This window comes from Diabrotica virgifera, chromosome 3 (genome assembly GCF_917563875.1).
Source record: "Diabrotica virgifera virgifera chromosome 3, PGI_DIABVI_V3a".
In the NCBI taxonomy this organism is placed as follows: Eukaryota; Metazoa; Arthropoda; class Insecta; order Coleoptera; family Chrysomelidae; genus Diabrotica; species Diabrotica virgifera.
Window position 1 is genome coordinate 70,084,967 of NC_065445.1, and position 26,499 is coordinate 70,111,465.

At 31.4% G+C, this 26,499-nt stretch overlaps 2 protein-coding genes across 2 annotated transcripts; one reads left to right on the forward strand and one right to left on the reverse strand.

Annotated features, from left to right (window-relative positions):
- Positions 1–2,135: 2,135 nt before the first annotated feature.
- LOC126881897 (52 kDa repressor of the inhibitor of the protein kinase-like) lies at positions 2,136–2,999 on the reverse strand. The gene is made up of 3 exons (XM_050646556.1): positions 2,859–2,999; positions 2,571–2,673; positions 2,136–2,437 (listed from the first exon to the last, which is right to left on the reverse strand). Exons 2-3 carry the CDS (start codon positions 2,666–2,668, stop codon positions 2,194–2,196), a joined length of 342 nt encoding a protein of 113 aa, XP_050502513.1. The 5' UTR covers positions 2,669–2,673; positions 2,859–2,999; the 3' UTR covers positions 2,136–2,193.
- Positions 3,000–14,977: 11,978 nt separating this feature from the next.
- Positions 14,978–25,624, forward strand: LOC114325280 (uncharacterized). The gene is made up of 3 exons (XM_028273297.2): positions 14,978–15,135; positions 21,548–22,326; positions 23,531–25,624. The coding sequence occupies exons 2-3, from the start codon at positions 21,555–21,557 to the stop codon at positions 23,881–23,883; spliced, it is 1,125 nt and encodes a 374-aa protein (XP_028129098.1). The 5' UTR covers positions 14,978–15,135; positions 21,548–21,554; the 3' UTR covers positions 23,884–25,624.
- Positions 25,625–26,499: the final 875 nt, after the last annotated feature.

Here is a 26,499-nt window from a genome sequence, read left to right on the forward strand (position 1 = left end):
GATATATGGGAACACTGGAACAGGGGAAGTTTTAATTGTGGAATAGGTTAAAAATTTGGAACGGTCAGGCCACGAAAACGGCACATTTATTTTGTCCGACAGAACAGACTTAAACTCCCCGAACAGAGATTAAACTCTCATGCAAAAATCAGACTGCTATTTATCACCAAATGGGCGTTTTAATGAGTGGAACATGTAGAATATTGCAAATGACAGGAATTATGACAGTTGATAAATAGCAGTCTAATTTTTGCGTGAGTTTAATCTCTGTTCGGAGAGTTTAAGTCTATTCTGTCGGACAAAATAAATGTGCCGTTTTGGTGGCCTGACCGTTCCAAATTTTTAACCTGTTCCAGAATTAAAACTGCCCCTGTTCCAGTGTTCCCATGTATCAAAGTTTATCCGACTAGACACCCTTAAGCTATTAAAAAATTGTCAGCTTGCTATTAATCAACTTTTTTTTCATACGCGGGATCCAGACCTATAGGTAATAAATAAATACAAAGAATAAGATACACGGATTATACGACACTTGACAGAAGCTCGAAACAAGTGAGAATCGTTGAAAGCCCTATTGCAAGTTTTTTTGACTATTTTAGAAGTAAAGTGAATATAAGTGGAAAAAAGGGGTGGACGCATATTATGTGCTGTTTTGTAAAAAGACCCGTTTGAAATGTAATGAAAGTTTTTTGCTTTTCCGATGGATCCAGAGAGGTGAGAAAATTAACAATTATACTAAAATCACAATAAAAATGAACTAGAAATAAACAAACCAAGACACGTTGAATGTTACGAGGAGCACTCCCGAATCATTATTTGGGATTTACAATGTATGTACATTGTAAATCATGTTTTGGGAGTACTCCTTGTAACATTCAATGTATTTTGGTTTGTTTATTTCTAGTGCATCTTTCTTGTGATTTTAGTATAGTATTTATGTATTCAGATCTTCGAAGTTGAAATATACATTTAAAACAAATTTAATAATTACAGCGAAGTTGTACATGTAGAGACTAGTTGTTAAAACACTGCTATATAAAAAGGAAATTTTGTTCTGGTAAAAGCAGTAAAAATAATTTAAACTTTAGAAAAATTGTTATAAAAATGGAGTATAAATAATTAATAAATGTTAAATTTTTTTAAATATGTGGCATTTTACTAGTAAAATGTTTAAAACCACTAGTTAGTTTTATTCCCAGATATATGCATCCCTTACAGCTTGTAATTATCTTCTGTTCCAGATTCGGGTTCTTTCCTTCTTCCCTTCCTACGCATAGATATTGTGTTTTTTAACATTCACCTCCAGACCTCATTTTCTATATTCCTTGTCCTTTGCAATTAAAATTTGATGATAAAATATTGAACTCATTTCCAAGTGCCAACATCGAAACAAACTCTACACAATATCTCAAACATTAACACGGTGATCATGAGACTTTTATGGGTTCTTGTATTCTACTCCTCTGGATTCTCTATACAGACAGTACACTATCAGTAAAAAGGAATGAACTTCGGTATACACGCTTTATTTTCTCATTTTAATATGGTCACAATTCAAAACTTACATTTTAGAATCATGAAGTTACTTTATATAAAAATAATCTGTCTCTGTAGACAGGCAAGTAAAATATTTTATTAAGAAACTTAGCTGGCGGTCTGCAGGCTTCGGTGCTGTCCTAGGTTATTTACACTCCAAGCTCTTTCGAAGGTGCTAGATGGTCAGTGTCAGTTCCAAATGAGATAGAATAGAAATATGCTTTATTGTCACTGAAAATTATACAGTTTTATGGGCAAAGCTTAACAAAGAGTCACAAAGAAAAAAAAATAACAATAACAAATACAATTTTCTGAAATTAGATAAATCGTCAATAAAAAAAATATAATCAAGTATATTCAAATGGGAAATAAGCCACAATTTTACCTAAAAATGATTTTATTAACGTCTCGACGCTTAAGTCGGGTGTCGTTGTCAAAATACAAAATAATACTAAATAAATAAATTGCCGATATAAATGAGTCAGATTAAATAAATTATTAAAAGAATTTTTTACTAAGCAACAACATTTTTATTTAATAAAGCACACCTACACAAAAAGGAACCAAATAATAAATCAATAACAAATGTATTTCTTTCATTTGCACCATACTGTATATGACATCAAATTTTAATCATAGTGTGTGTAAAAAAACTTACTAGTACTTACTTAATGAACTCTTAGCATAATTATGTTCCTTTTGGCTCTCTTTCGATGACACAGAGCTTGGACCTTCTAAACAAGGAAATACTGTTGGTATTGCATGTGGATACAAACGGTTTTTCAAATCGTTTTTAAAACACTTGTCCTCAAAATGAGCCCCACATAATCTATAACTATCCAGCTTATCAATTTTACATTGCAGGTCTTCCCGACCACTTTCCAGCAGCCATACTAGAGCTCTGTAAGTACATAAATACAATTAAAATATGAAAAATCTATTACCTGATATTTAAATAGTAAACTTCAATCTAATACTAATTATTTGATAATTCAACTTAAACTGCCATCTGTATTATATTCAGTATTTTTTACCTTTCCTTGTCTTTTGGAAAACGGAAAAAAGACAAATTGCAATTATAAGCTTTGCTATTGCAATTTATAGCTGCACATACTAGATGTGACTTGCCCATCTTGCCTAAAATTAGATAAACAATTGATAATAATTATTAAAAATATAAATATTGTTAATAATAATTATATTAGATTATTAATAATATATGTATATAAGATTTATTTATGTATAGCACACGATAACTCCACAATAACAACACAACGTGACACAACACAAATTAATGACAGTGAATACACAATACACGCTACCACTGAAATTTCTAATGCACACGAGGTGAAATTCCACTGAACAGCACTGCTTCCTCCCAACAAATGGCCGATTCCTCAGACGCGAACGAGTTGCGCGTACTTCTCCCGCCAAAGAGAGTGGGCCTTCTGCTTGTTCTTTATTCTGTGTCTTTACTTAACGTATGCTTCTATCACAGAATAGGGCTTTTCATTCACAGTCATTTGTTTCGAGCTTCTGTCATGTGTCACATAATATTAATATATCTACGTCATACGTTATTGGTATCCACCTTAGACAAGGAAAGAGAGAGGACGAGTAATCCTATGACCAAAAGTGAAGCCAAACTGACACCAGGGATTTCGATCATCGACGTATCTTTGGGGTATTGTTATGCATTGAGTATTTAAAATAAAAACATGAAATGTATTTAAAATGAAGAATTTGTGTACGGTAAATGTTTTATTAAGTTGCTCATATTACGTACATATGTTTCAATACATACATATGTTTTTATTACGAATTTTAGATGATGATTTACTTTATTTTTTATGAAATTTTAACCTTCAACGAACACCCACCACTGGCAACCCATTGTTATTTTTGACGTGACCGCCATGTTTCTGGTGACAAACAAACCAAAAACCTGGCTTCACTTTTGGAACGTGTGTGTTAAATGGGTGTTACCCGTCCTCTCTTTTTTCCTTGTCTAAGGTATCCACAATAATACAAACCAAAGACGTATGACGTAGATATATTAATATTATGTGACAAATGACAGAAGCTCGATGCAATTGACAGTCGATGAAAAGCCCTATAGAAAAAAATTGTTGTTCTATGCTTCTACTACCGAAATTAGTCCATCGTGTGAGACCACTTCCGTATGAAAAAATTTCTGATTCAGTTTCTTGTTTCTTTATGGTTTCTTTGCGGATTTCTGTTCAAAAATGTCCCCTTTAAACAAATATGAAGGGTGCCGTGCGAAATTTTTGGACAGAAATTCTTTAAACAATTTTTTAAAATAAATACAAAAGATCGTATTTTTTGAAAAGACTGATAGGTTTTGTACGCACTTCTGTCGCCAATGTGAGTCCTTTCTTTGAGTTTGCAAATATGCCCGGATTACTCGCCAGAATCTTGAAATTTGACATTGAGTTTTCAAGAAGAAAGTTTTTAGTAAAATTACAAGAGACCTTTTTTGTTTAAAATGGCCCAAACAATCTAAAAAAATATTTTCCGGAACAAAAAAATACGATCTTTTGAATTTGTTTAAAAAGATTGTTCAAACAATTGATCTTCTGATACTTCCAGAATAAAGGTGGATTTTCACAGATCCGATGTCCGACGGTACGATGATACGATAGAAATTTCAGAGAATTTCATTGGCTGAAAAGTGACAGTTGGGTTTTCGTACGAAATTAAAAAGTCATCGGAAGAAGTTAAAATTATTTTAACTTTTGCACGAAAATCGGATGAATTTTGACATGACATTCTATCTTGAACGTCTTGATAACCTTACTTTTGTGAAGTGTTTATGTTTTTGATATATTGAAATGGAACAACAAAATCGTAATTATAAATGGATGTTGTTCTGAAACTATTTTCTTGTGGCATTTTTGTAATTAACTATTCTTAATGAGAAATAAGCCACAATTTTAATAAAAGAAAATGATTTTATTTTTTAGTAAAATTGTATTTCCCATTAAAAACAGTTAATTATAAATGGATGTGATGGTACTTCTAACAATAACTCACATTTTTATCCTCTTCAAACAGATAATTTGACGAATCCATGATGATCCAAACAATAATAAGAATAAAATCGAAATAAAACTACCTATATGTTCCTGTTCAATATCCAACAGCAAACATTTGTATCAAATATCAATCCATGGAATAATCTGACATATTACACAAATGTCAAAAAATTTCGGATACGACAATCAAATATAATCGTACGAAAAAAATTCGTATTTCGTGTCTTCGGATATCGGATCTGTGAAAATTAGCCTTAATGTGGAAAAATTGTTTACTGTTCTGTGCTTCTGATTTGTTTAAAGGCTAATTTTCACAGATCCGATATCCGAAGACACGAAATACGAATTTTTTTCGTACGATTGTCGTATCCGAAATTTTTTGACATTTGTGTAATATGTCAGATTATTCCATGGATTGATATTTGATACAAATGTTTGCTGTTGGATATTGAACAGGAACAGATAGATAGTTTTATTTCGATTTTATTCTTATTATTGTTTGGATCATCATGGATTCGTCAAATTATCTGTTTGAAGAGGATAAAAATGTGAGTTATTGTTAGAAGTACCATCACATCCATTTATAATTAACTGTTTTTAATGGGAAATAAGCCACAATTTTACTAAAAAATAAAATCATTTTTTTTTATTAAAATTGTGGCTTATTTCTCATTAAAAATAGTTAATTACAAAAATGCCACAAGAAAATAGTTTCAGACCAACATCCATTTATAATTACGATTTTGTTGTTCCATTTCAATATATCAAAAACATAAACACTTCACAAGTTCAAGACGTTCAAGATAGAATGTCAACAGTGTCAAAATTCATCCGATTTCGTGCAAAAGTTAAAATAATTTTAACTTCTTCCGATGACTTTTTAATTTCGTACGAAAACCCAACTGTCACCTTTCAGCCAATGAAATTCTCTGAAATTTCTATCGTATCATCGTACCGTCGGACATCGGATCTGTGAAAATCCACCTTAAAGGGGACATTTTTGAATAGGGCTTTTCATCGATTGTCATTTGTTTCGAGCTTCTGTCATATGTTGTATAATCAGTGTATCACGGATTATACGACATTTGACAGAAGCTCGAAACAAATGACAATCGATGAAAAGTCCTCCAAGAAATCCTCCAAGAAACCGAATCAAGACATTTTTCGCTGTGTCTAGGTACACGCTAACGTGTACGCAAATAAAAAAGTTAGGTATACGCGAATTAAACTTCATCAAGCCAGTGACGTCATTATTTAGCGTGCGCGGTGACTTTATATTTTGGTACACGCTATTTTGATATTTTTAGTGTTTGTTGTTTGTTTGATAGAAAATACTTTTATTAAGGGAAGGGGAAGGGAAGCAAAACTATTCAGATGTTTCAAACTTAATTGTAATAAAACAATATGCATAATATAAAAGTATATATTCAGGTTAGCAAAATAAATATTAGGTAACATGATATATACAAAATACTGCTAAAATAATTTTTATACGTAAGTTAATTATACCAGTTTATATTGGTGTTTATTTTTATTTATACAGAGAGTTGAACTTTTTACGATTTTCATAGAAAATTGATTATAACTTTGTAAATACCTTGTATAACATAATAAACCTTTATATTTTTGTGATATGGAAGTTAAGAAGATTTCGAACATAAAATAAAATATAGAGGGTGTTCCATTTAAAAAACATAAGTTTGGTCCGCCAGTATATTATCGAACGCTCTGTAACATTCTAACTAATTTTAGTAATTTTGTAATATGAAGCTCAAAGTTTGCTAAAATTTTTGATACTAACTTTTATTGCTATCTATTACTACAGCGGATCTACTGAGCTTTATCAAGGCCGCGTCTCACCATCAAATAATTTGATCAAACAGTTTGAGCAAACTCCGGAAGTACGTCAAAGTGACGTCACAATTGCAGTTTTTTTTTTGAAATTCTAAAAATCTGTGCTCTCACTATCAGTCTAGTTTGATCAAATTTTGTGTATTGAGTTGTCTAAAGGCCGCGTCCCACCATCAATAATTTGATCAAACTGGTTTGAGCAAACTGAAAGTGACAGTTAGTGACGTCACATCCTGAGTGTTCATTGTGGATAATAATGAAAAATTTTAATTTTAAATAAAGTACAAACAAGTTAGACAACTCAATACAAAAAATTTGATCAAACTAGACTGATAGTGAGAGCACACATTTTTAGAATTTCAAAAAAACTGCAATTGTGACGTCACTTTGACGTACTTCCTCAAGTACGTCAAGTTTGCTCAAACTGTTTGATCAAATTATTTGATGGGGAGACGCGGCCTTATCAGTGTCTTGTTACTTTGCAAAGTCGATGTCATTGTCTTTGCAGAGACGCTAATTGTATCCGAACGTCAGCGGTCCCTCCGGTGGGTACCATGCAATCCCACAAGGATAGAAACTATTTTCATTTATTAATTTATAATAAACGAAAAATTCTCTACCCTGGTGAGATTCGAACTCACGACCATTCGGACCTTTCGATCCAAAGGTAGGCACACTGAGCCACAGAGGGAGTTTAACTAGAAATTAATATGACTGTTTGTAAACAAAAACCAAACTTTTTTATATTTTAACTGGGGAACAAAATGACCAACTATAATTAATTTTTATCAGTTTCATATTTAATATTTGTATATAATATTTTGTCATCCACTGATTTTAACATCTGCATGTCTGGATCACATTCTTCAAACAATTATTTCGCATTTTACATTAGAAACACGCAAACACAACATTTGTTGTTTTGCAAAGTTACATATATTATAATTAGATATTTTAGTTTTCCATCGTTAGCTTCTAACAGGCTCACCGAATGCCAGAACTCTTCAATAACACCTGAAATAGGTACTGATTGCACTGCTACTTGAAATCTGCAAGTTTGTTACACCAGAATCCAGTTTCATTTCTATTTAATATTCATCATCTACGTCCTGGGGCTAGATTCCGTGCACTGTAGATATCTACACTTCGCTTTCTATCGATGTCAATTGTCGTGAAAATATTTGAATTTTTAGCTTTAATTGATACCTAATATGGCCAATACCTTCCTAATATTTTCAGGGGATTCCCCTCCCTATATTTTACTTTAGTGTAAATGAGTACTTAACTTGAGACTCTTCCAATGATGTTTATGTTATCATTATGGTATGTTATGATTAGGTATGAAAGTATAGATTACAAATATCGGAGGATTTCTCTTTCTTTGCAAAGTAATTTTTAAACAATACAGGGAAGGTTTAAGTGAATTTTAATAAAAATGTATTAAAAATACTACTGAAAATTTTTAATGGTAAAAATCGTAAGATTTCGTACTTGATTCGTGTAATCGTGTAAAATAGGAACAAATCGTGTAATTACACGATAATTCGTGTAATATGGCAACCCTGAAGGTGGCTATGACCGGGCCTAAATAAAAACAAATCGCTCCGAGCGTTAACAAAGTGTCAAAGCAAAATCGACCGACCTGCTCATGGTGGCGGTTTTTTGACATTTTATAAGGACGCTTTGTGTATGTTTAAATGAGACATTTAAAAAAATGCCGTGTCACGCTAGTGATATTATGTATTAATATAAACAGAAAATAAAAACGCACTATAAATTCTTCACTTTCCAATATTGATTATCAGTTTGATTTTGTATGCATAACCTCACTATCGCAGTTTATGTCAATAAATATTTATTAACGAAAAAGAAAATATTTTGTTGCACTATAAATTACAGTATAAATTAATAACTAATGAATTCTAACAATTGTATTCGGTTATTATCACTACAAAATAAAATATTCAAGTTTAACAAAATAATCCCATAAGACTCAATGTTAAAACGTCCTTACAAAATCTGACAGCGTATCACGTGACTGTACGTAGAGGGGAGACGCACGGAGCCAATAGGGCTTTTCATTCACAGTCATTTGTTTCGAGCTTCTGTCAAATGTCGTATAATCCGTGTATATTAATATTATACACAGATTATACAACATATGACAGAAGCTCGAAACAAATGACAATCGATGAAAAGCCCTATATTTGAAGCACAGAACACATATTCTTAGTTTTCGATACGCTGTGTCTAGGTACACGCTAACGTGTACGCAAATAAAAAAGTTAGGTACACGCTTAAACGTCATCAAGTCAGTGACGTCACTATTTAGCGTGCACTCTGACTGGGTTTTTTGGTACACGCTAATTTGAGCCACGTGTATGCTGTGGTAAGTATCTGTAAGTACTGTAAGTGAATGTACTTAGAATTTGTCTAATTGGTTAACACTTTAATATTGATTAGTAAGGAGTTTTCTTACTTTTATTTGTTTAGTGTTTTTTTTTTAATTAACTAGATGGAATGTGGACAATTATTTAGTTCTTTTAATGAGTTTAACAACATTCTAAAACAGTATGTAAAAAATAAGAGACAAAAATTCGTGAAAGGGTAGCAGAAGTATTAAGATAAAATATACAGGGTGATTGATTAATGTGATAAAGCTCAGTAGATCCGCTATAGTAATAGATAGCAATAAAAGTTAGTAACAGAAATTGTAGCAAACTTTGAGCTTCATATTACAAAATTTGTTAGAATGTTACAGGGCATTCGATAGAATAGTGGCAGATCAAACTTATGTTTTTTAGAATAAATACCCTGTATTTCATTTTATGTTCGAAATCTTCTTAACTTCCCATCCCAAAAATTTAAAGTGTATTATGTTATACAGGGTGAGTCATGAGGAACTGTACATACTCCTACCTCGTATATAGGCTCCTATGGGGAATAACAAATGACCATTAAAAAGTGTCTGCTCCCCTTGTTTAATAATATACAGGGCGAGTTTCGAATTTTGACAGAAATTTATATTCGTCATAATTTTTGAACGGTCAGATCGATGTGTCTCTTATTTTGGTTAATCGTTACACTACTACCACAAAACCAACTAATTTATTCAAACTAGAAAAAAATCAGGTCCGGCTTTAAAAAATTAGTTCGTTTGGGTCTTAGAAAAAATTTCACCCTGTATATGCTTTTTGAAAACTCTAATACGAATTTTACAAATGAGACAAATAGGCAATTAAAATGGCATATTTATTTTTTTCCCCACATGATTACTTAATTTTTTATAAAAAAATCAAAAATTTGACTATGAATTAAAAGTTTGGTAAAGTAAACCATAGATTTAAAAAAATTAACTTTTATTACAAAAATTAATTTTTTTTAACAAATATTTGATTTATGTTACCACCCAATCAACTGATTTGTTCAAACTAGAACAAAATCAGGTCCGGCTTTAAAAAATTAGTTCGTTTGTGTCTTAGAAAATATTTCACCCTGTATACGCTTTTTGAAAACTGTAATATGAATTTTACAAATTAGACAAATAGGGAATTAAAATGGCTTATCTATTTTTTCCCCACACGATTACTTAATTTTTTATAAAAAAATCCAATTTGACTATGAATAATAATTAAAAGTTTGGTAAAGTGAACCATAGATTTTAAAAAAATTACTTTTATTACAAAAATTAATTTTTTCTAACAAATATTTAATTTATGTTAACACCCAATCAACTGATTTATTTAAACTAGAAAAAAATCAAGCCCGGATTTAAAAAAAATTATTTCGTTTTGGTCTTAGAAAAAATTTCACCCTGTATATGCTTTTTGAAAACTCTAATATGAATTTTACAAATTAGACAAATAGGCAATTAAAATGGCATATTTATTTTTTTCTCCACACGATTACTTAATTTTTTATTAAAAAATCAAATTTGTCAAAATCGGAATTTTAACCTAAAAATTAAAAAAAAAGATGAAATCACGGTTTAACTCGCTACAACATTCCATTTTAAATTTTTTTTCTGAAATTTTTACAGCACATATCTCTTACCATTATGAAGACTATGACAATTGTTGTAGACTTTCAGTCTTCTTCTCGTAAAAGTTATGAATTTAAAAAAATAAAAGGTGCGGACTCGTGAATTGCACAGTTAAATCGCAAAAATAAGTGAAACAATTTAAAATTTATCTATTTGATCACGTCTATGTTAAACTATAGAGTCCAAAGAGAAGTGTTATGGGGAGTTTTAGATCTAGACGTGTTATAGAGAAAAAATGGTGAAACTTTTAATTTTAAGAAAAACGTTGTTTAATTTTTTTTATTTTTATGGTAAAATTGCGATTTTGACAAATTTAATTTTTTAATAAAAAATTAAGTAATCGTGTGGGGAAAAAATAAATATGCCAATTATTTGTCTAATTTGTAAAATTCATATTAGAGTTTTCAAAAAGCGTATACAGTGTGAATTTTTTTCTAAGACCCAAACGAACTAATTTTTTAAAGCCGGACCTAATTTTTTTCTAGTTTGAATAAATCAGTTGATTGGGTGGTAACATAAATCAAATATTTGTTTAAAAAAATTAATTTTTGTAATAAAAGTTAATTTTTTTAAATCTATAGTTCACTTTACCGAATTTTTAATTCATAGTCAAATTTGATTTTTTATAAAAAATTAAGTAATGGTGTGGGGAAAAAAATAAATATGTCATTTTAATTGCCTATTTGTCTAATTTGTAAAATTAATATTAGAATTTTTAAAAAGCGTATACAGGGTGAAATTTTTTCTAAGACCCAAACGAACTAATTTTTTAAAGCCGGACCTGATTTTTTTCTAGTTTGAATAAATCCGTTGATTAGGTGGTAATAGTGTAACGATTGACCAAAATAAGAGATACATCGATCTGACCGTTCAAAAATTATGACGAATATAAATTTCTGTTAAAATGCGAAACTCGCCCTGTATATTATTAAACAATGAGAGCAGACACTTTTTATTGGTCATTTGTTATACCCCATAGGGTCCTCTATACGAGGTAGGAGTATGTACAGTTCCTCATGACTCACCCTGTATATAGGGCATTTACAAAGTTATAATCAATTTTCTATGAAAATCGTAACAAGTTCAACTTTAAATAAAAATAAACACATCCTTGGTTTATAAACTGGTATAATTAACTTACGTATAAAAATTATTTCAACAGTGTTTTGTACATGTCATGTCAACTAAATATTTATTTTGCCTGCCTGAATATATACTTTTATATATATACTACATTCGCTCTCGCGAGATTTTTTTTGAGACATTCGGAATAGGAAACGTACAACACAAAAATTCCTACCTCACACTATTAACTGCTAAAATCAACTCAAATCAACTTAATCTTTCATTAAAAAAAGAAGAATTATTAGAAATAGTGGGAGTGTCTACTAATCTCATAAAATTTTGTGAAGTTTATTTCTACAAAATATTTTTATTTTGTACAATAAATAATTTTCTCATTTGCTATCAATACATTATAATGGTTTAAATAAATAAATATTGATTGGCGTAAGGTTTATGTTATTTTTATGTCTGTTTACTATTAATAATATTGGATATGAGCAGGTGCGTTGGTTTTGTAGTAATTTCCAGTCACTTCTGACAACTGAATTTTTCAAAAAAGAAATTACTAACGTCAGTGTCAAAAAAAATCTCGCGAGAGCGAATGTAGTATACATTGATTTATTACATATAAGTTTGAAACATCTGAATAGTTCTACTTCCGTGCTTCCCTTCCCCTAATAACAAATATTTTTGATGACGTCACTGGCTTGATGAAGTTTAATTCGCGTGTACCTAACTTTTTTATTTGCGTACACGTTAGCGTGTACCTAGACACAGCGAAAAAATTTCTAACAAGCAAGTTGTAATTATGTCAGATTCAAGATCTTCGTTATTAGCTCTAGAAAACACACGTAAACATTTATATAAAAATAGCCTTGTCGTCAAAATTTTAGAAAACCAACTAAAGCTACTGGAAAAACAGACTTCTGTAACTTTCGTCTGGGTAAAAGGACATATTGGTATTTCCGGTAACATAAAAGCAGATTTTTTTGCTAAAGAGGCAATCTTAAAAGGATCGGAAATAACTTGGCTAGATAGAAGCGATCTAACAGCTACTCGCAAGAAAAGTTTGAAACAAAATTGGGATATTGAGTGGCACGCTTTCTGCAATCGAAGCAACAATCTCTACACCAAAATTCATCCTAGTTTACCTACTGAGCCTTTTGCTATCAGAAGTTATCCCAATAGAAATATATATGCCATGTTTATTAGATGTCTCTTTAATCATGCCACTGTCAAGTCATACCTCTATAGATTTAACCTATCCGAATCAGATCTTTGCGATTGCAATGGATATGTTGACGATATTAATCATTGGTTGTTTGGATGCAAACATAATGATGTTGCAATTAAGTTTTTGATGAACAATCTGGTTCAAGAAGAAATACCTTTCCCACAAAATAATGCTTCTCTTTTATATTTGTCTCGTAGAAATTCTAAAATTAAACAAATCATCTGGGAGTTTTTAAAAAGGACTAAGAGGAAAATTTAACTTGCACTGAATGAGTCCGGTTGAATGTGTTTAGCAATAATTATTGTTTTTTATGTTTATCCTTATTATGTAATATTGTCTCCCTGTGAAAGTTCATTAAGTAGATTTTGCAGGGAGGTAATAAGAATAGAATTGTATAAAAGTTTATATTGAAAAAATTAAAAAAAAAAAAAAAATTATACAAAAAAATATGTATACAAAAAAAATGTACCTATAAAAAAAATTAAATCTTATTAAAAAAAATAAATAAATAAATAAATAAAAAAAAGTATAATAAATTATAAAAAAAATAAAAAAGAGAAAAAAAAATTAAAAACACAAAGAGGGTGTAAACCTCCGCGGGGTTGATCCGGGTTGAAGCCTTATCGCTGTGTAAAAAAAAACATATATTTATTAGCATTTAGTATTAGTATTTAGTATTAGCATGTAGTTTTTTTTTGTCGATTTAATTATTTGTAAATTAATTTAAGTTGGTTAGGGCCATGAATGAGGAGTATACCTACTGGTCAATTAAATGTTTCCACTTCTACATATGTATGTATGTATGTGCGTGCATAAGTATTATATGTGCGCACATGTACCTAATGTATTATGTAATGCAATGTATTATATTTGGAATATTGTAGCAAACAGTAATTTATTATCTATCGTGGCTGAATGGATCAAGTAATCCAAAGCCAATAAGGAAGAAAAAAAAAACTTAATTGTAGTAAAGCAAATGTGTATACCTTGTATAAAAGTATATATTCAGATTAGCAAAATAAATGTTTAGTTGACATGACATGTACAAAATACTGTTAAAATATTTTTTATAAGTAAGTTAATTATATAGTCGGTTCGCTAAACTCAGACACAACTCGCTAGTGATTTTAGTAAGTAATTACTAAATAGTTAATAATTACTAAATATTTTGTAATTTTGCCAATTTTGGCAAAAAACAAAAAATTACAGACTAAAATCACTAGCCAGTTGTGTCTGAGTTTAGCGAACCAACTACACCAGTTTATAAACCACTGCTGTTGTGTTTATTTCTATTTATACAGGGAGTTGAACTTGTTACGATTTTCATAGAAAATTGGTTATAACTTTGTAAATACCCTGTATAACATAAAAAACCTTTATATTTTTGTGATGGGGACGTTAAGAAGATTTCGAACATAAAATAAAATAAAAGCGTTTAATAAAGGGTGTTCGATTTAAAAAAAAACGTAAGTTTGGTCTGCCACTATGTTATCGAACAATAATAATAGTAACATTCTGACTAATTTTGTAATATGAAGCTCAAAGTTTACTACAATTTTTGTTACTAACTTTACTACTGAGCTTTATAACACTAATCAATCGCCCTGTATATTTTATCTTAACACTTCTGCTATAGTCTGTTCGCTAAACTCAGACGCAACTTTCTAGATATTTTAGTCGGTAATTTTGCCAATTTTAGTAAAATTGGCAAAAAATAATTACTAAATAATTAATAATCACTTAATAGTTAGTAATTTTGCCAATTTTTCCAAAAATGGCAAAAAACAAAAAAATTATCGACTAAAATATCTAGCCAGTTGCGTCTGAGTTTAGCGAACCGACTATACCCACGAATTTTTGTCTCTTATATTTTTCATACTGTTTTAAAATGTTGTTAAATTAATTAAAAGAACTAAATAATTGTCCACATTCCATAATTAATTTAAAAACAAACACTAAACAGATAAAAAATAAGAAATCTCTTTACTAATCAACACTAATTTACTAATCTCTTTACCACTTTGACACTCGCGGTATTCTCAAGTTAGCGTGTATGCAAAAAAATCAGTAACAGTGCACGCTAAATAGTGACGTCACTGACTTGATGACGTTTCGCGTGTACCTAACTTTTTTATTTGCGTACACGTTAGCGTGTACCTAGACACAGCGTTTTCGATACGTACTTCTTAATGTTTTGTGGTTTTGTAATCGGGACGCTACAGCAAAGCTAACTTCATGCTAGTAAACTGTCATTTCGTGGATTTTTGGGATTCGGCAGAAAACCGGAAAAAAAGTGAAGCGTTGTAAACCGCTTTAATTATCGATTTTTATTGTGTATTAAACTTTTCGGTGTAAGTATATTGTTATTTCCTAGTTTTATATTTTAAAGATCAAATAACTAAATTTTCAGTACTAGGCACAGTGTTTAGTATCCGTAGAGAGGTTATAAGTCGAGGAGAGTCGCCCAGTGTGTAGTACAAAATGCCGCTATGTTTAACCGGTAGAACCAATATTGTTATCTGCTAATAAAATGTATTAAGAGCTGTTTGTAGTTTAAACCCCTTGGTTTTATAATTCATATTTATGTAATAATTCAATCTGTGGCAATTTCTTTTACTTTATCTTGCATTGACATAGGTTATGTGCGTAAAACATGTAATGTATTTTTTTAAAAATTAGGTTGTAACAAAAATGTTTAATTAACTATATAAGGAACCCGTCCTTTTTTAAATATGCCTGCTATTCCAATAATTATTTATATCCGAAGAATTTATTAAAACTACCAAACAAGTGATTCAGCCCTGTGATGAATTACCGAAGTTATTTTTAACGTTTGCGTTAAAGTTAACATAACTATGCCATCTCCATAACTATAAAACGTAAATTCCATGTGGTGGATCATCCACCGTTATGAGATGAGTTATTTCTTAGACGTTATACGAGGAAGAAAATATTAAGTTGTCTAAAAAGAGAACCTTATGTAGAATCAGTACGAGTTGGAGCGAGAAAGAGAATCACGAGAAGTTGGTATACCTACCCACTGGCAACCAAACAGCTGTTCGGTGTGATTCGGTGGTGAATCGTAATAGATAGAAAGAAGTACAGTATAACCCCGATTATCTGGGTGCAGATTATCCGTGCTGCGCATGATCCATGCTATGATTTTCTATTACTAAGTTGCATTTTTTAGGTTTTATCGTAAATCACTTGACGGAAACTCTATAGGTATGACAAAAGAGAGACTCATAATGAAAGATTTATTTTTTCTGTTATCTTTTTATGGTAGGTACGTATGTATGTGTATACGTACATATGCACAGATAATCGGGGTTCTACTGTACTTAATAAAACCCTTGGATGTTTATAAATAAAAATTTCAACTTGTATCTCTCGATTTGATTTTTGTATAATTTTTAAAATTGCATAACCCTTCTATTTTTAAATTATTAGCTTTCTTTTTTATTTTTATTATTGTTTTAATTTTTGTTACCTACGTGTTTTTAAATCTTAGGTCTATATTTTTGATAATTTTGTGCTGCTCTATTTCTGATTTTAAACTACTACAATGACAATGACTACTCATCATCATTTTGGTGCTACAGCTCTTAGAGGGCCTCAAGCTTTCTACGCCATTCTGTTCTGTAGTGACAATGACTACTATTGCCTGCCAAACAATGAAAGAATACACATGAATGATCACATCAATCACTGATTTTGTATTTGCTGTCTTTTTCTATAACAAACGTTTGTTATTTATAGAAAAAGTTATTAGAAATATTCTATATAAAGAAAATATTCTTTCATTTTTCCAACTGTACCTACTTTAAATTTATAACAGAAATCATATGAGAAAACCAACTTTTGATTATTGGTTAATATGTAATAATCATGATCTGAATCAAATTTCCATAGGAAATGTTATTATCACACGAAACCTGTGAATTTTTATTTCAATCTGTTAAGGCGGGTTGACATTACTTGTGAATAATGAGCATGGCTCACACTTACGTAGTTGGCCCATGCTACACGACTAATGTAAACCGATGTTTGTGCAGCATGATTGTCTTGAGCAATCTACATCCAATTCTCCCCATAAAGGTCTCCTGCTATAAATATTATCTCATCGCCTGAATCTAGGGAGTCTATGTGGTCTTCTTCCAGTTGGGACTTCTTCCCATACCAGTCAAACTGGTCTTTTGTCAAAATGTGCTTGAATTTCAACGGTTAAGACACCTTGTCAAATCAAAAATCAGTTTGGCATACAATGTATATGTCGATAACATTCAAATATCTCTATCCATCAATCCCAAGAAGTTTTGGTCATATGTTAATGCGAAAAATAGTAGTTCAAGAATTCCTGGTGTAATGAAATATTTACTACCTCTGAACTACAAAATATTGTGAATGTTTTTGCAGAATTTTTCAATAGTGTTTTTCTGTCATCTGATATTAATTTTAAGGCTAACTCTTCATCAATTAACGCAGATTACTTAAATTTTTATCCTATTGTAGAATCTGAGATAATTTCTGCTAGCAAAATGACATGTGGACCTGACAATATACCATCTTTTCTTAGGATTGCATAGGTGCCTTAACTGTGCCACTATTAAAAATTTTTAATTTATGTCTTCTGAATAAAGAATATCCAAGTCTCTGGAAGGAGTCAAAAGTGTGCCCACTATTCAAAACTGGTGAAAGGGATCGGGTAGAAAACTATAGACCAATTTCCATAATTTGCAATCTGTCGAAGATTTTTGAAATAATTTTGTATAATCGTATTTATTCAAGAACCCGTAATCAGCTGTCTCAATACCAACATGGTTTTGTCTCCAATCGGTCCACTGTGACAAACTTATTAGTGGTCACACAATATATTTAAGTGACCTAGATAATAGAAGTCAAGTTGATGTCGTTTCTGACTTTTCAAAGGCTTTTGATAGAATTCACCACAGAGTATTGCTTTCTAAATTATGTCACTTTGGTCTTTCTGAGGATGCAGTTACTTTTATGAGGTCTTACTTGTCAAATAGAATGCAGTTTGTTTCTTACAATGGTTACAAATGGTAGCAAAGTACCAAGCTTCTTCAGGGGTTCCACAAGGTTCTAATCTAGGTCCATTATTGTTCTTGTTATTTATTAACGATCTGTGTGAATCTATTTCTGCACCATGTTTATGTTATGCCGATGATTAAAGATTTATTCATTGATAAGCGACCTTAACGATTGTCATTTTCTGCAGAGTGAACTGAACTGCGTACATGAATGGTGTAAGGAAAATCATCTGAATCTTAATGCCAATAAGTGCAAAGTAGTTAGTTATTCCAGGAAACAGTCTACTATATACCATCCTTATTTTTTTATTTTTTATTTTATTTACCCACGGGAAAACCCCATTAACAGTAAAAATACAATAAATACAATAAAAAATGAGGTACAATCATTCATTAAAATATAAAAAGTAAAAATAAGAAAAGCAAAGGCTTGAAAAATCACCAGGCAAGATATTCAAAACATAACAGTTAGAAAAATAAAATATAAAATGTACACATGTAACTGAAACAAATCAATAAAATTATACAAAACACAAATACAATAATAAAATACAACAACATTGCAAGATGAAACCTAATTGTCACATGGCAAGAGATCTCCTCAGTTGGCCCAGGCTTATATTAAACAGATCCATAATCAAAACCGTTAAGGAAGCACATATATCTATCTAAAGGCATGTTACTACCGTAGGATGTTCTGTGAAAGGCCGTGTTAAAGGTAACATTGTAGCATAAACCTGGATATGGAACATGATTTTGAAAACAAAGACACCTCCCGAAATATCACGCCTAACACTAAGGGGAGCTAATGATAAACGTTGCTCAATCCCAGTGTAATCATGGTTCTCAATATAAGTCTGAGTTTTATAAGCACACTATTTTAGGCTTTTAGACTTTTTCAATAGCGTCAATATGAATTTGATGGTACGGAGACCAAACTACCGAACAATATTCTAATATAGATCTGACTAGACAACAATAGATTAACCTAACAGCATCAATAGAGAAGTATTTAGAGTTTCTTTTCAAATCCAAGTAATTTAGAAACTTTTACGGATAATGAATTGATATGCTCGACAAATGAGAGCTTTTCATCCATGATAACACCTAGATCTCTAATAGACGAGACATATCTAAGAGGTTTACTGTATATGTGATAAGCAGTATCTCTGTTTAACTTACGGGAAAAACTAATATAACAACGCTTCCCAACACATAACTGAAGATTATTGCAAATGCACCAATCAAATAAGCGATCCATATCAGCCTTTAAAAGTTTCTGATCCTCAATATCATTCACAACTCGCCAAAATTTTACATCATCAGCCAACATTAAACATTTACTATATAAGAAGTAATTAACGATATCATTAACAAATAAGTCAAAAAACAGGGAAGACGTATGCCCACCCTGTGGAACACCAGAACTTACAGTAAAAACATCAGAAAAAAGACCACCCACTTTAACTCGTTGGGTACGACCAGATAAAAAGTTTTTAACCCACTCAACAAAATGGACATGAAAACCTATGGATGCCAATTTATTAAGGAGAATTTGGTGATCAACACGATCAAATGCCTTACTGAAATCCGTATAAATAGCATCAATCTGCTTACGATCTTCCATATGCTTTAAGAGATCAGATTGGTAGCAAATTAGATTCGTTACTGTAGATTTTTGTCTGCAAAAACCATGCTGAGATTCAGAAATCAGACCCCTGCACACCCACGACAGCTGCTTAGCTACCAAACTATCAAAGAGTTTGGTAATTGTGGATTGAATGCATATACTACGATAATTTTCTATGTCATTCTTCTTACCTTTTTTAAATATGGGTACAACAAAACTCTCCTTTCAAGCACCTGGAAATGTAAAAGACTAAGGATTTATTAAATAATAACAGTAATGGCCCAACAACAGTGCAGACACATTTTTTTAAAAGGAAATTAGGAACACCATCTGGACCGCTGGAAGTTTTATTTGGAAGAGAACATATACCATCAAAAATATCAGTGACATATTATTGATGACAATGAACTGGAATGTTTAAATAAAATTAAAGACCTTGGAGTTATATTTGATCACAAACTCACTTTTGTTGAACATGTTAATATAAAGGTTAGAGAAGCACTTAAATCTTATGGATTTATAATTAGAAATAGTAATCTCACTAATACTAAGGCCGTTAAATTATTGTTTTACACTTTTGTACGCTGTAAACTGGAATATGCCTCTATCATTTGGTCGCCATTTTATGATGTACATATCCAAATTATAGAACAGGTACAGCGTAAATTTTTAAAATTTTTGTCTTACAAAATTAATGGTATATATCCTAGGAGGGGTATCAGCAATAATGAGTTATGTAGCGGTTTGGACGAAGTATCAGAATCTAGACGAATTAATGCCTCCCTGGTATTCCTGTACAAGCTACTACATAATCTCATTGACAGCCCTGATATCCTTCGACAAATAAATTTTAACATTCTGTCTTATCCAGTAAGAAATTCGATTACATTTAGAAATACACAAGCTAGAACTAACCTTATGTTGAATTCTCCTCTATTCGTCATGTGCAGCTATTATAATGCCTTAAGTATTTACTGCGATATATTTAACTGCAGTTTAAAGCAACTTATTTCTATGGCCAAGATCTACCTAGGTGATTAATAATTTATTTCTTTACGTTCAGATTTAGTTTTGTAAAATTTTTGATGTGTTATTGGTACCTATGAATTACTAATATTTCATTTAATTTTTTTTTTGTGTAATATTTTGTCCTGTAAATGGATTCTGTTGGACAATAAACGCTATTATTATTATTAAAATGTCTTAGATGTCCTGCCTATTGGAGTCTTCTGGACTTTATCTTCTTTCATTTATTATGTATCTGGGCATAGTTCTTCGAGCTCTTTGTTAGTACATATCCTATGTTGTCCTGCTCTTTCATCAAGCACAGGCCACAGGCCCAAAGATTTTCTTCAGGCTCTCTTCGTTTGCTTTTGTTATCTTCCACATTTCGCTACCATACATCATTACAGGTCATATGATTGTTTTATATAGTTGTATTTTTGTATGTCTTGTGGTGTTTCGATTTTATAAGGTTGCCAACTTGGATCCTATTGTTTATTTCTTGTGATCCGTTATTGTCTTGAGTTATTGTTGTTAAAAGATAGTTAAATTCTCTGACGCGCTCAAAGTTAAAGTCATCCGATGGTGATGTTCTGTCTGATACTATCTCTGTCTTGGTTATTGCAGCTCATAACATATATTTAGTTTTCCTTTTTTTAAAATCTTTCTTCCAATGTATTATGAAGGTGCTCTACTACTGGTTTCTTTCTCATTTTTTTCATAAATAAACCCTATCTCTTGCAATAATGGGTAGAGAGTATGAGGCATACCCTAAATGTTTTGCACAAATAATAGAAGGAAAACATATAAAAGTAGCTGTAATGTTTTTCAAAGTATTCACCTGTAAAATCAATACTCTTACATTCACAAACATCAATACGTTTACAAAGGATGAAGTAAGAAATCACTTCTTAGCATTGTAGCCACTTAAGAGCCGACATTGATGTTTTCTTGTGAACTTACAGTGCGGTATTATAGCAGCTCTTTGCAAAATGACTTAAAAGCTCATATCTGGTTTATATGAATTTTAATAGAAAATCTTCAAATGTGCAATATTTACAATAGATTTCTTTTTTATAGAGACACCATGGAGCCCATATGTGCAGTTCCTGATAATGTTCTTTCATTGCTTAAGTGCTCATTATGTGAGAGCTATTTGTCTGTCCTGCCAATAACATTAATTTCCGAAGATGGAAGTCAATACAAATGTGGACGTTGTAGTACTGTCAAAACCATTATTAACACTAGAGCCCTTATTTATGAACATCTCGCTAAACTTATGACCTTTTCGTGTAACTACAGCGGATGTGGAAAGAAGGTTCCCTTTACTGATGTTAAGGATCATGAAAAAGTTTGTGACCAAAAAACTGTAGTTTGTCCAAAAGACAAGTGTAACGAAGTTGTTAAGGTATCTAAATTTGGAGCTCATTTTAAAGAAAAGCATGCTGACGCTCACCATGTCAATTCCTTTTTGATTAAGAACATCTACATCAATTCTAATGTAGATGTATTGGAAAAAAATGGAAAGACGTATTTAGCTATCTTCGATTTTGATGAGGTTAATTTTGGATTGAGTGTTTGTGCTCTTGATCCTGCAGACAATATCCAGTATGAAGTAAAACTCAGAAATGAGAAGAGCAACTATACCATCAATATAGCTAGCCAAAATGTTATCGCTTTTAATGAACGTGAACACTGTATTAAATGTGTAGGTGGCACATGCAAGGCTAAATCTCACATGTATCGAGAAAATCGCAGAGATATTTTAAAGCGGATGACTACTCGGATAAACCGAGACTGCATCAAGAGAATGATTGGAACTGGAAACTTGTCCTATACCATCAACGTTTATGAGGAAGGTAAGACAACTGTACTTTTTATGTTACTCCCATCATTCAAGTTCATATTATTTTTTAATTTGTCAATATTTCAATTACCCAATTGTAAAAAGCTTAGTATCTTTTCATCAAATAGATATGAGAGAAAAACAATGATACAAGATAAAGCTAAGCTGAGGCACATAAAAAACCACAAAAATACATAAATATTGACAGAATAAAAGATGAATCACAGATACATAAAAATAAGACAAGTTGCCATATAAAGAATTAATAATTAGAAAATAAAGACATGGAAACTAACAACATGAGATTACTCAAAGCAGTTCACAAATGATGAACATGGCAAATTAACCGGATTAGAACACATAAGTAGAAATAGAGGGAGAATGGGAGGTAAGCCTGAAACAAGAAATGCCACATCCATGTAGCATGGAATGTAATAACGCTGTACCAGAAAACAAATAGATAGTAAATAGAATTTAAAAATTATTGGAATGGAGAAACGTGCTGGAACAGCCATAGATCGATGTAGGAGACCAGCAATTAATAGTATACACCGGGAACACAAATAAATAAGGGACATAGGTCCCAATATTATCCCAAGAAGGAAAAAATACTTTACTGGAATAGGAAAGATTATTTGGGTGGGAACTCTAAATATCCACCACGTTTCAACACTCCTAGAACTTTTTCTTTAACAGTTATTGCATACAGTCAATGACACGATGTCAAGAAGGTTGATTCCTTAGTATCGAAAACTTAAATCCTAAATTATGAGTTTAGTAGTGGATATGAACTAATGATGGGGGAGCGGAGGTGGAAACATGGAAATCGACAACAAAATTCGATCAATTGAATTTTGTGAATAGAACTGCTTCAAGGAAGAATTTATATAAAGATGTAAGGAGTACATAAATGTATGCCAAACAGAAGACTGCTTGAACTGTCTGAAGAAAATGAATTATTGCGTGTTAGGGCCTAATAATTCTTTTTTTACTAAAAGAGGAATAAAAGACCATCTTTCTTCACTTTTAACACATTGCGTGCCATGTCGCTCATATATATGAGAGACACATGTCATGCCAGGGTCCACGTCACTTATTTTTGATATACACGTACAACTGACTTCATTGCTGTGGCCCCAAGAGTATTATCCCGATTAAGGCTTGGCATGCAATGTGTTTTTTTGTGGATTTTTTTAAGTATTCATTTTTTTCTTCAGGTGAGAAACCCAAGGATGACTCGAAGATTGAGGTTAAGGATGCCATAATCAGAAAAGCCAAGAAAATCTTTTTGCAATTGCTGGAATGTCCGTGTTGCAAGGAGTACATGTCTCCACCTATCTATCAGTGTTTGGCAGGGCACACGGTCTGCAATGTGTGTAAACCAACCTACGAGAAATGCCCATCTTGTGAAGAGCTCATCCAGAAAACCCGTAACTTCACCCTGGAGGAATTGTCAAAGAAAGTGGAGCTGCCGGCTGATGATAAGAAAGTCAAATCTGACACGAGCTTAAAGAGAGCTGCCGAAGAAAACGGCAATGCCGAAAATCAAGCAAAAGTTGCAAAGAATTAATTTTCAATTGACCTCCAATAGGCCAAGGTGAAATTTTTTTTAATTATTTAGTGTTATGGCTGGAATAAATGTTTTTGTATTATATGACTACAAGAAATGTGTACAACATTTGGCAGATCGTTTTAACGAAGTTAATTAAAGAATTCATTTTTGGTACAATTAAATTAAAGAATTCGTTTTGATGCACACGATTTTGGGGCTAAGTTTGTCCATTGAAAGATTTGCATATTAAGCATGTATTAATGTTAAACAAGAGATTCGGTGTTAAAATTGATATTTTTTACCAAGCTGTATTTTGGTATTATTTTTGCAATTAGGGTGTGTTTACTGCAAGCTGATCACAGAATAATCAGTGATTGTATGTCAGTTTTGAGTACATGTTCAATTTGCGTGTATTTAATTTCTATCAAAAACTAGACTATAAGCTACATCCCAAAAAAAAATTTTTTTTTACGTTTTTTCAATATTTGTATGACGTGAACAAAAGTTTAAATGTTAATGTGAATTTGTATCTGACAGAGTACGAATCAGTTATATGTATAAATGTTATGTGGTGTTCATGACTATTTGGTAGTATTCAAAATTTTAATAATTTTATTTTTGTCTGGACTGTAAACTTATAGAACCAATACAGTTGAACCCGCTTATTAGAATACCGGTTATAGAAATATTCCGGCTTAAGCAATAGAAATTTGAGGTCCCAAAACAGTTTTACTAGCCACTAATGATCGGTTATTAGAAAATACCGGTTATAGGAATACTTTCGCTTGGCATGAAGGCTATTCCAATAAGCGGGTTCGATTGTATCACTACGAAGCACCCGTAAAGTGCCTGTGAATGACATCTCAAAAACATCTGCAGAAAGTATTGGAAATGTTTTTATAGATAGCGGAACATACTACTAATTTCAGTGTGTGAATCAAATGGTATGTCATGGCGGCGTAGGAACCATTTGACACCGTGACAATATTGTTAAATTGACAAATGGATGAAAACGAAATTTTTAACGCTTGTTGTAATGCTTTTCATCTACTTTTCTGCTTTCTGTCCGTCAAGGTGCAATTTTCGTAATCAAAATATCCAGTTTGCTAAGAAACCCTAACTTAATTGACATATTTATCAGCTCAGGCAAATAAAAGATATTAGGTATAGTCGGTTCTCTAAACTCATACACAACTGGCTAGTGATTTTAGTAAGTAATTTTGCCAATTTTGCAAAATTGACAAAAAAAAATAATTAATAAATAGTTGGCAAAATTGGCAAAAAACAAACAAATTACCAACTAAAATCATTAGCCCGTTGTGTCTGAGTTTAGCGAACCGACTATATATGGGTAGTACCAAGGGATTTTAAACTTGTAACAGAGATTATTATCATAACGCCTCTGTTTAACTACAAACTTTCTAGCTCAATAAAAAATTATTTTTGTGATTATTATAGAATTCAAAATAAAAGAAACTATGATTGGAAATAACAGTTGATAAGATTAGAAATTTTTTTAAATAAAAACACAGCCATTTTCATTTGTTTTGAGTCATTGTGTGTCCCCATATTTTTTACTCAAAAAAAATTATGTATACCAAATGTTTGCTAAAAAAGAGCTCAACCGACATGATTGATTGTACAGTTGAAAAGTTTTGTGTGCACATACCCAATTTGTATTTTTTGATCAAGAGTTTTCTTAGTAATTTGTATTTAGGTTTAATAAAATTTCCGAAAAATAAACATTCTTTCTATATAAGCTTTTGAGTTTTATTTTACACGATTACTTATAGTACATTCTTTAAAGGTAAAATATTGCCAAACCTCTAAATTTTAAAGAACCGCTTGGATTGACATGAAATTTGGCATACACATACCTAACAGGTCAAAAAAAAAAGTGATATTGTGCCGATGTGTGCTTTTGCCCTAGGGGTGCGTTTCACCCCCTTTTGGGGGTGAAAAATATATGTTCGAAATAAGTCCGGAAATGGATAAAATTACTAATTCAAAGCAACTTTTGTTCTATAAAGTTTTTTCACCAATTTAACACTTTTCCGAGTTATTTGCGAGTGAATATGTTAATTTTTCTACAAAATAACTACGTTTTTCGCAAATATCTCAAAAAGTAAGTATTATGTCGAAAAAAAAAAAGATTCTTATCAAAAATATAGCACGTAAAACATGATGTATATATTAGGTCACTATACCTAGCAGAAGCAGAGTTATAGCTAATGAAAAATAGGTTCATATTCGTCAAATTCCAAATCGAATATTTTAACGTGCCATAACCAAAAATCGAAGCACTTATTTGGGGAAAACTCATTTTAACTTTTTTAAATTGTTTAAAAATGCTTAGTTTTGTTTAAAAAAAAATTTTAGCGTCAAAAGTAAACAAGTTACGCTCAAAATAAAGTTGGTCCCTTTTTTTGGTAAGAAATCGGGAAAATCACCCCCTAATTAGCATTTCAAATGAACTTAATTGTTACCACTTCACCAAGTTTTTTACTCGCGTATATATTGATCGTATGATCTGTAAGTTTCATCGGTTCAAAGTCCTTATTTTTGAAAGAGCTGTAGTAGTGGAGTCAATGAAGGTGGTTATGAGTTATTACCTCAGATTTCGTTGAACCTCCA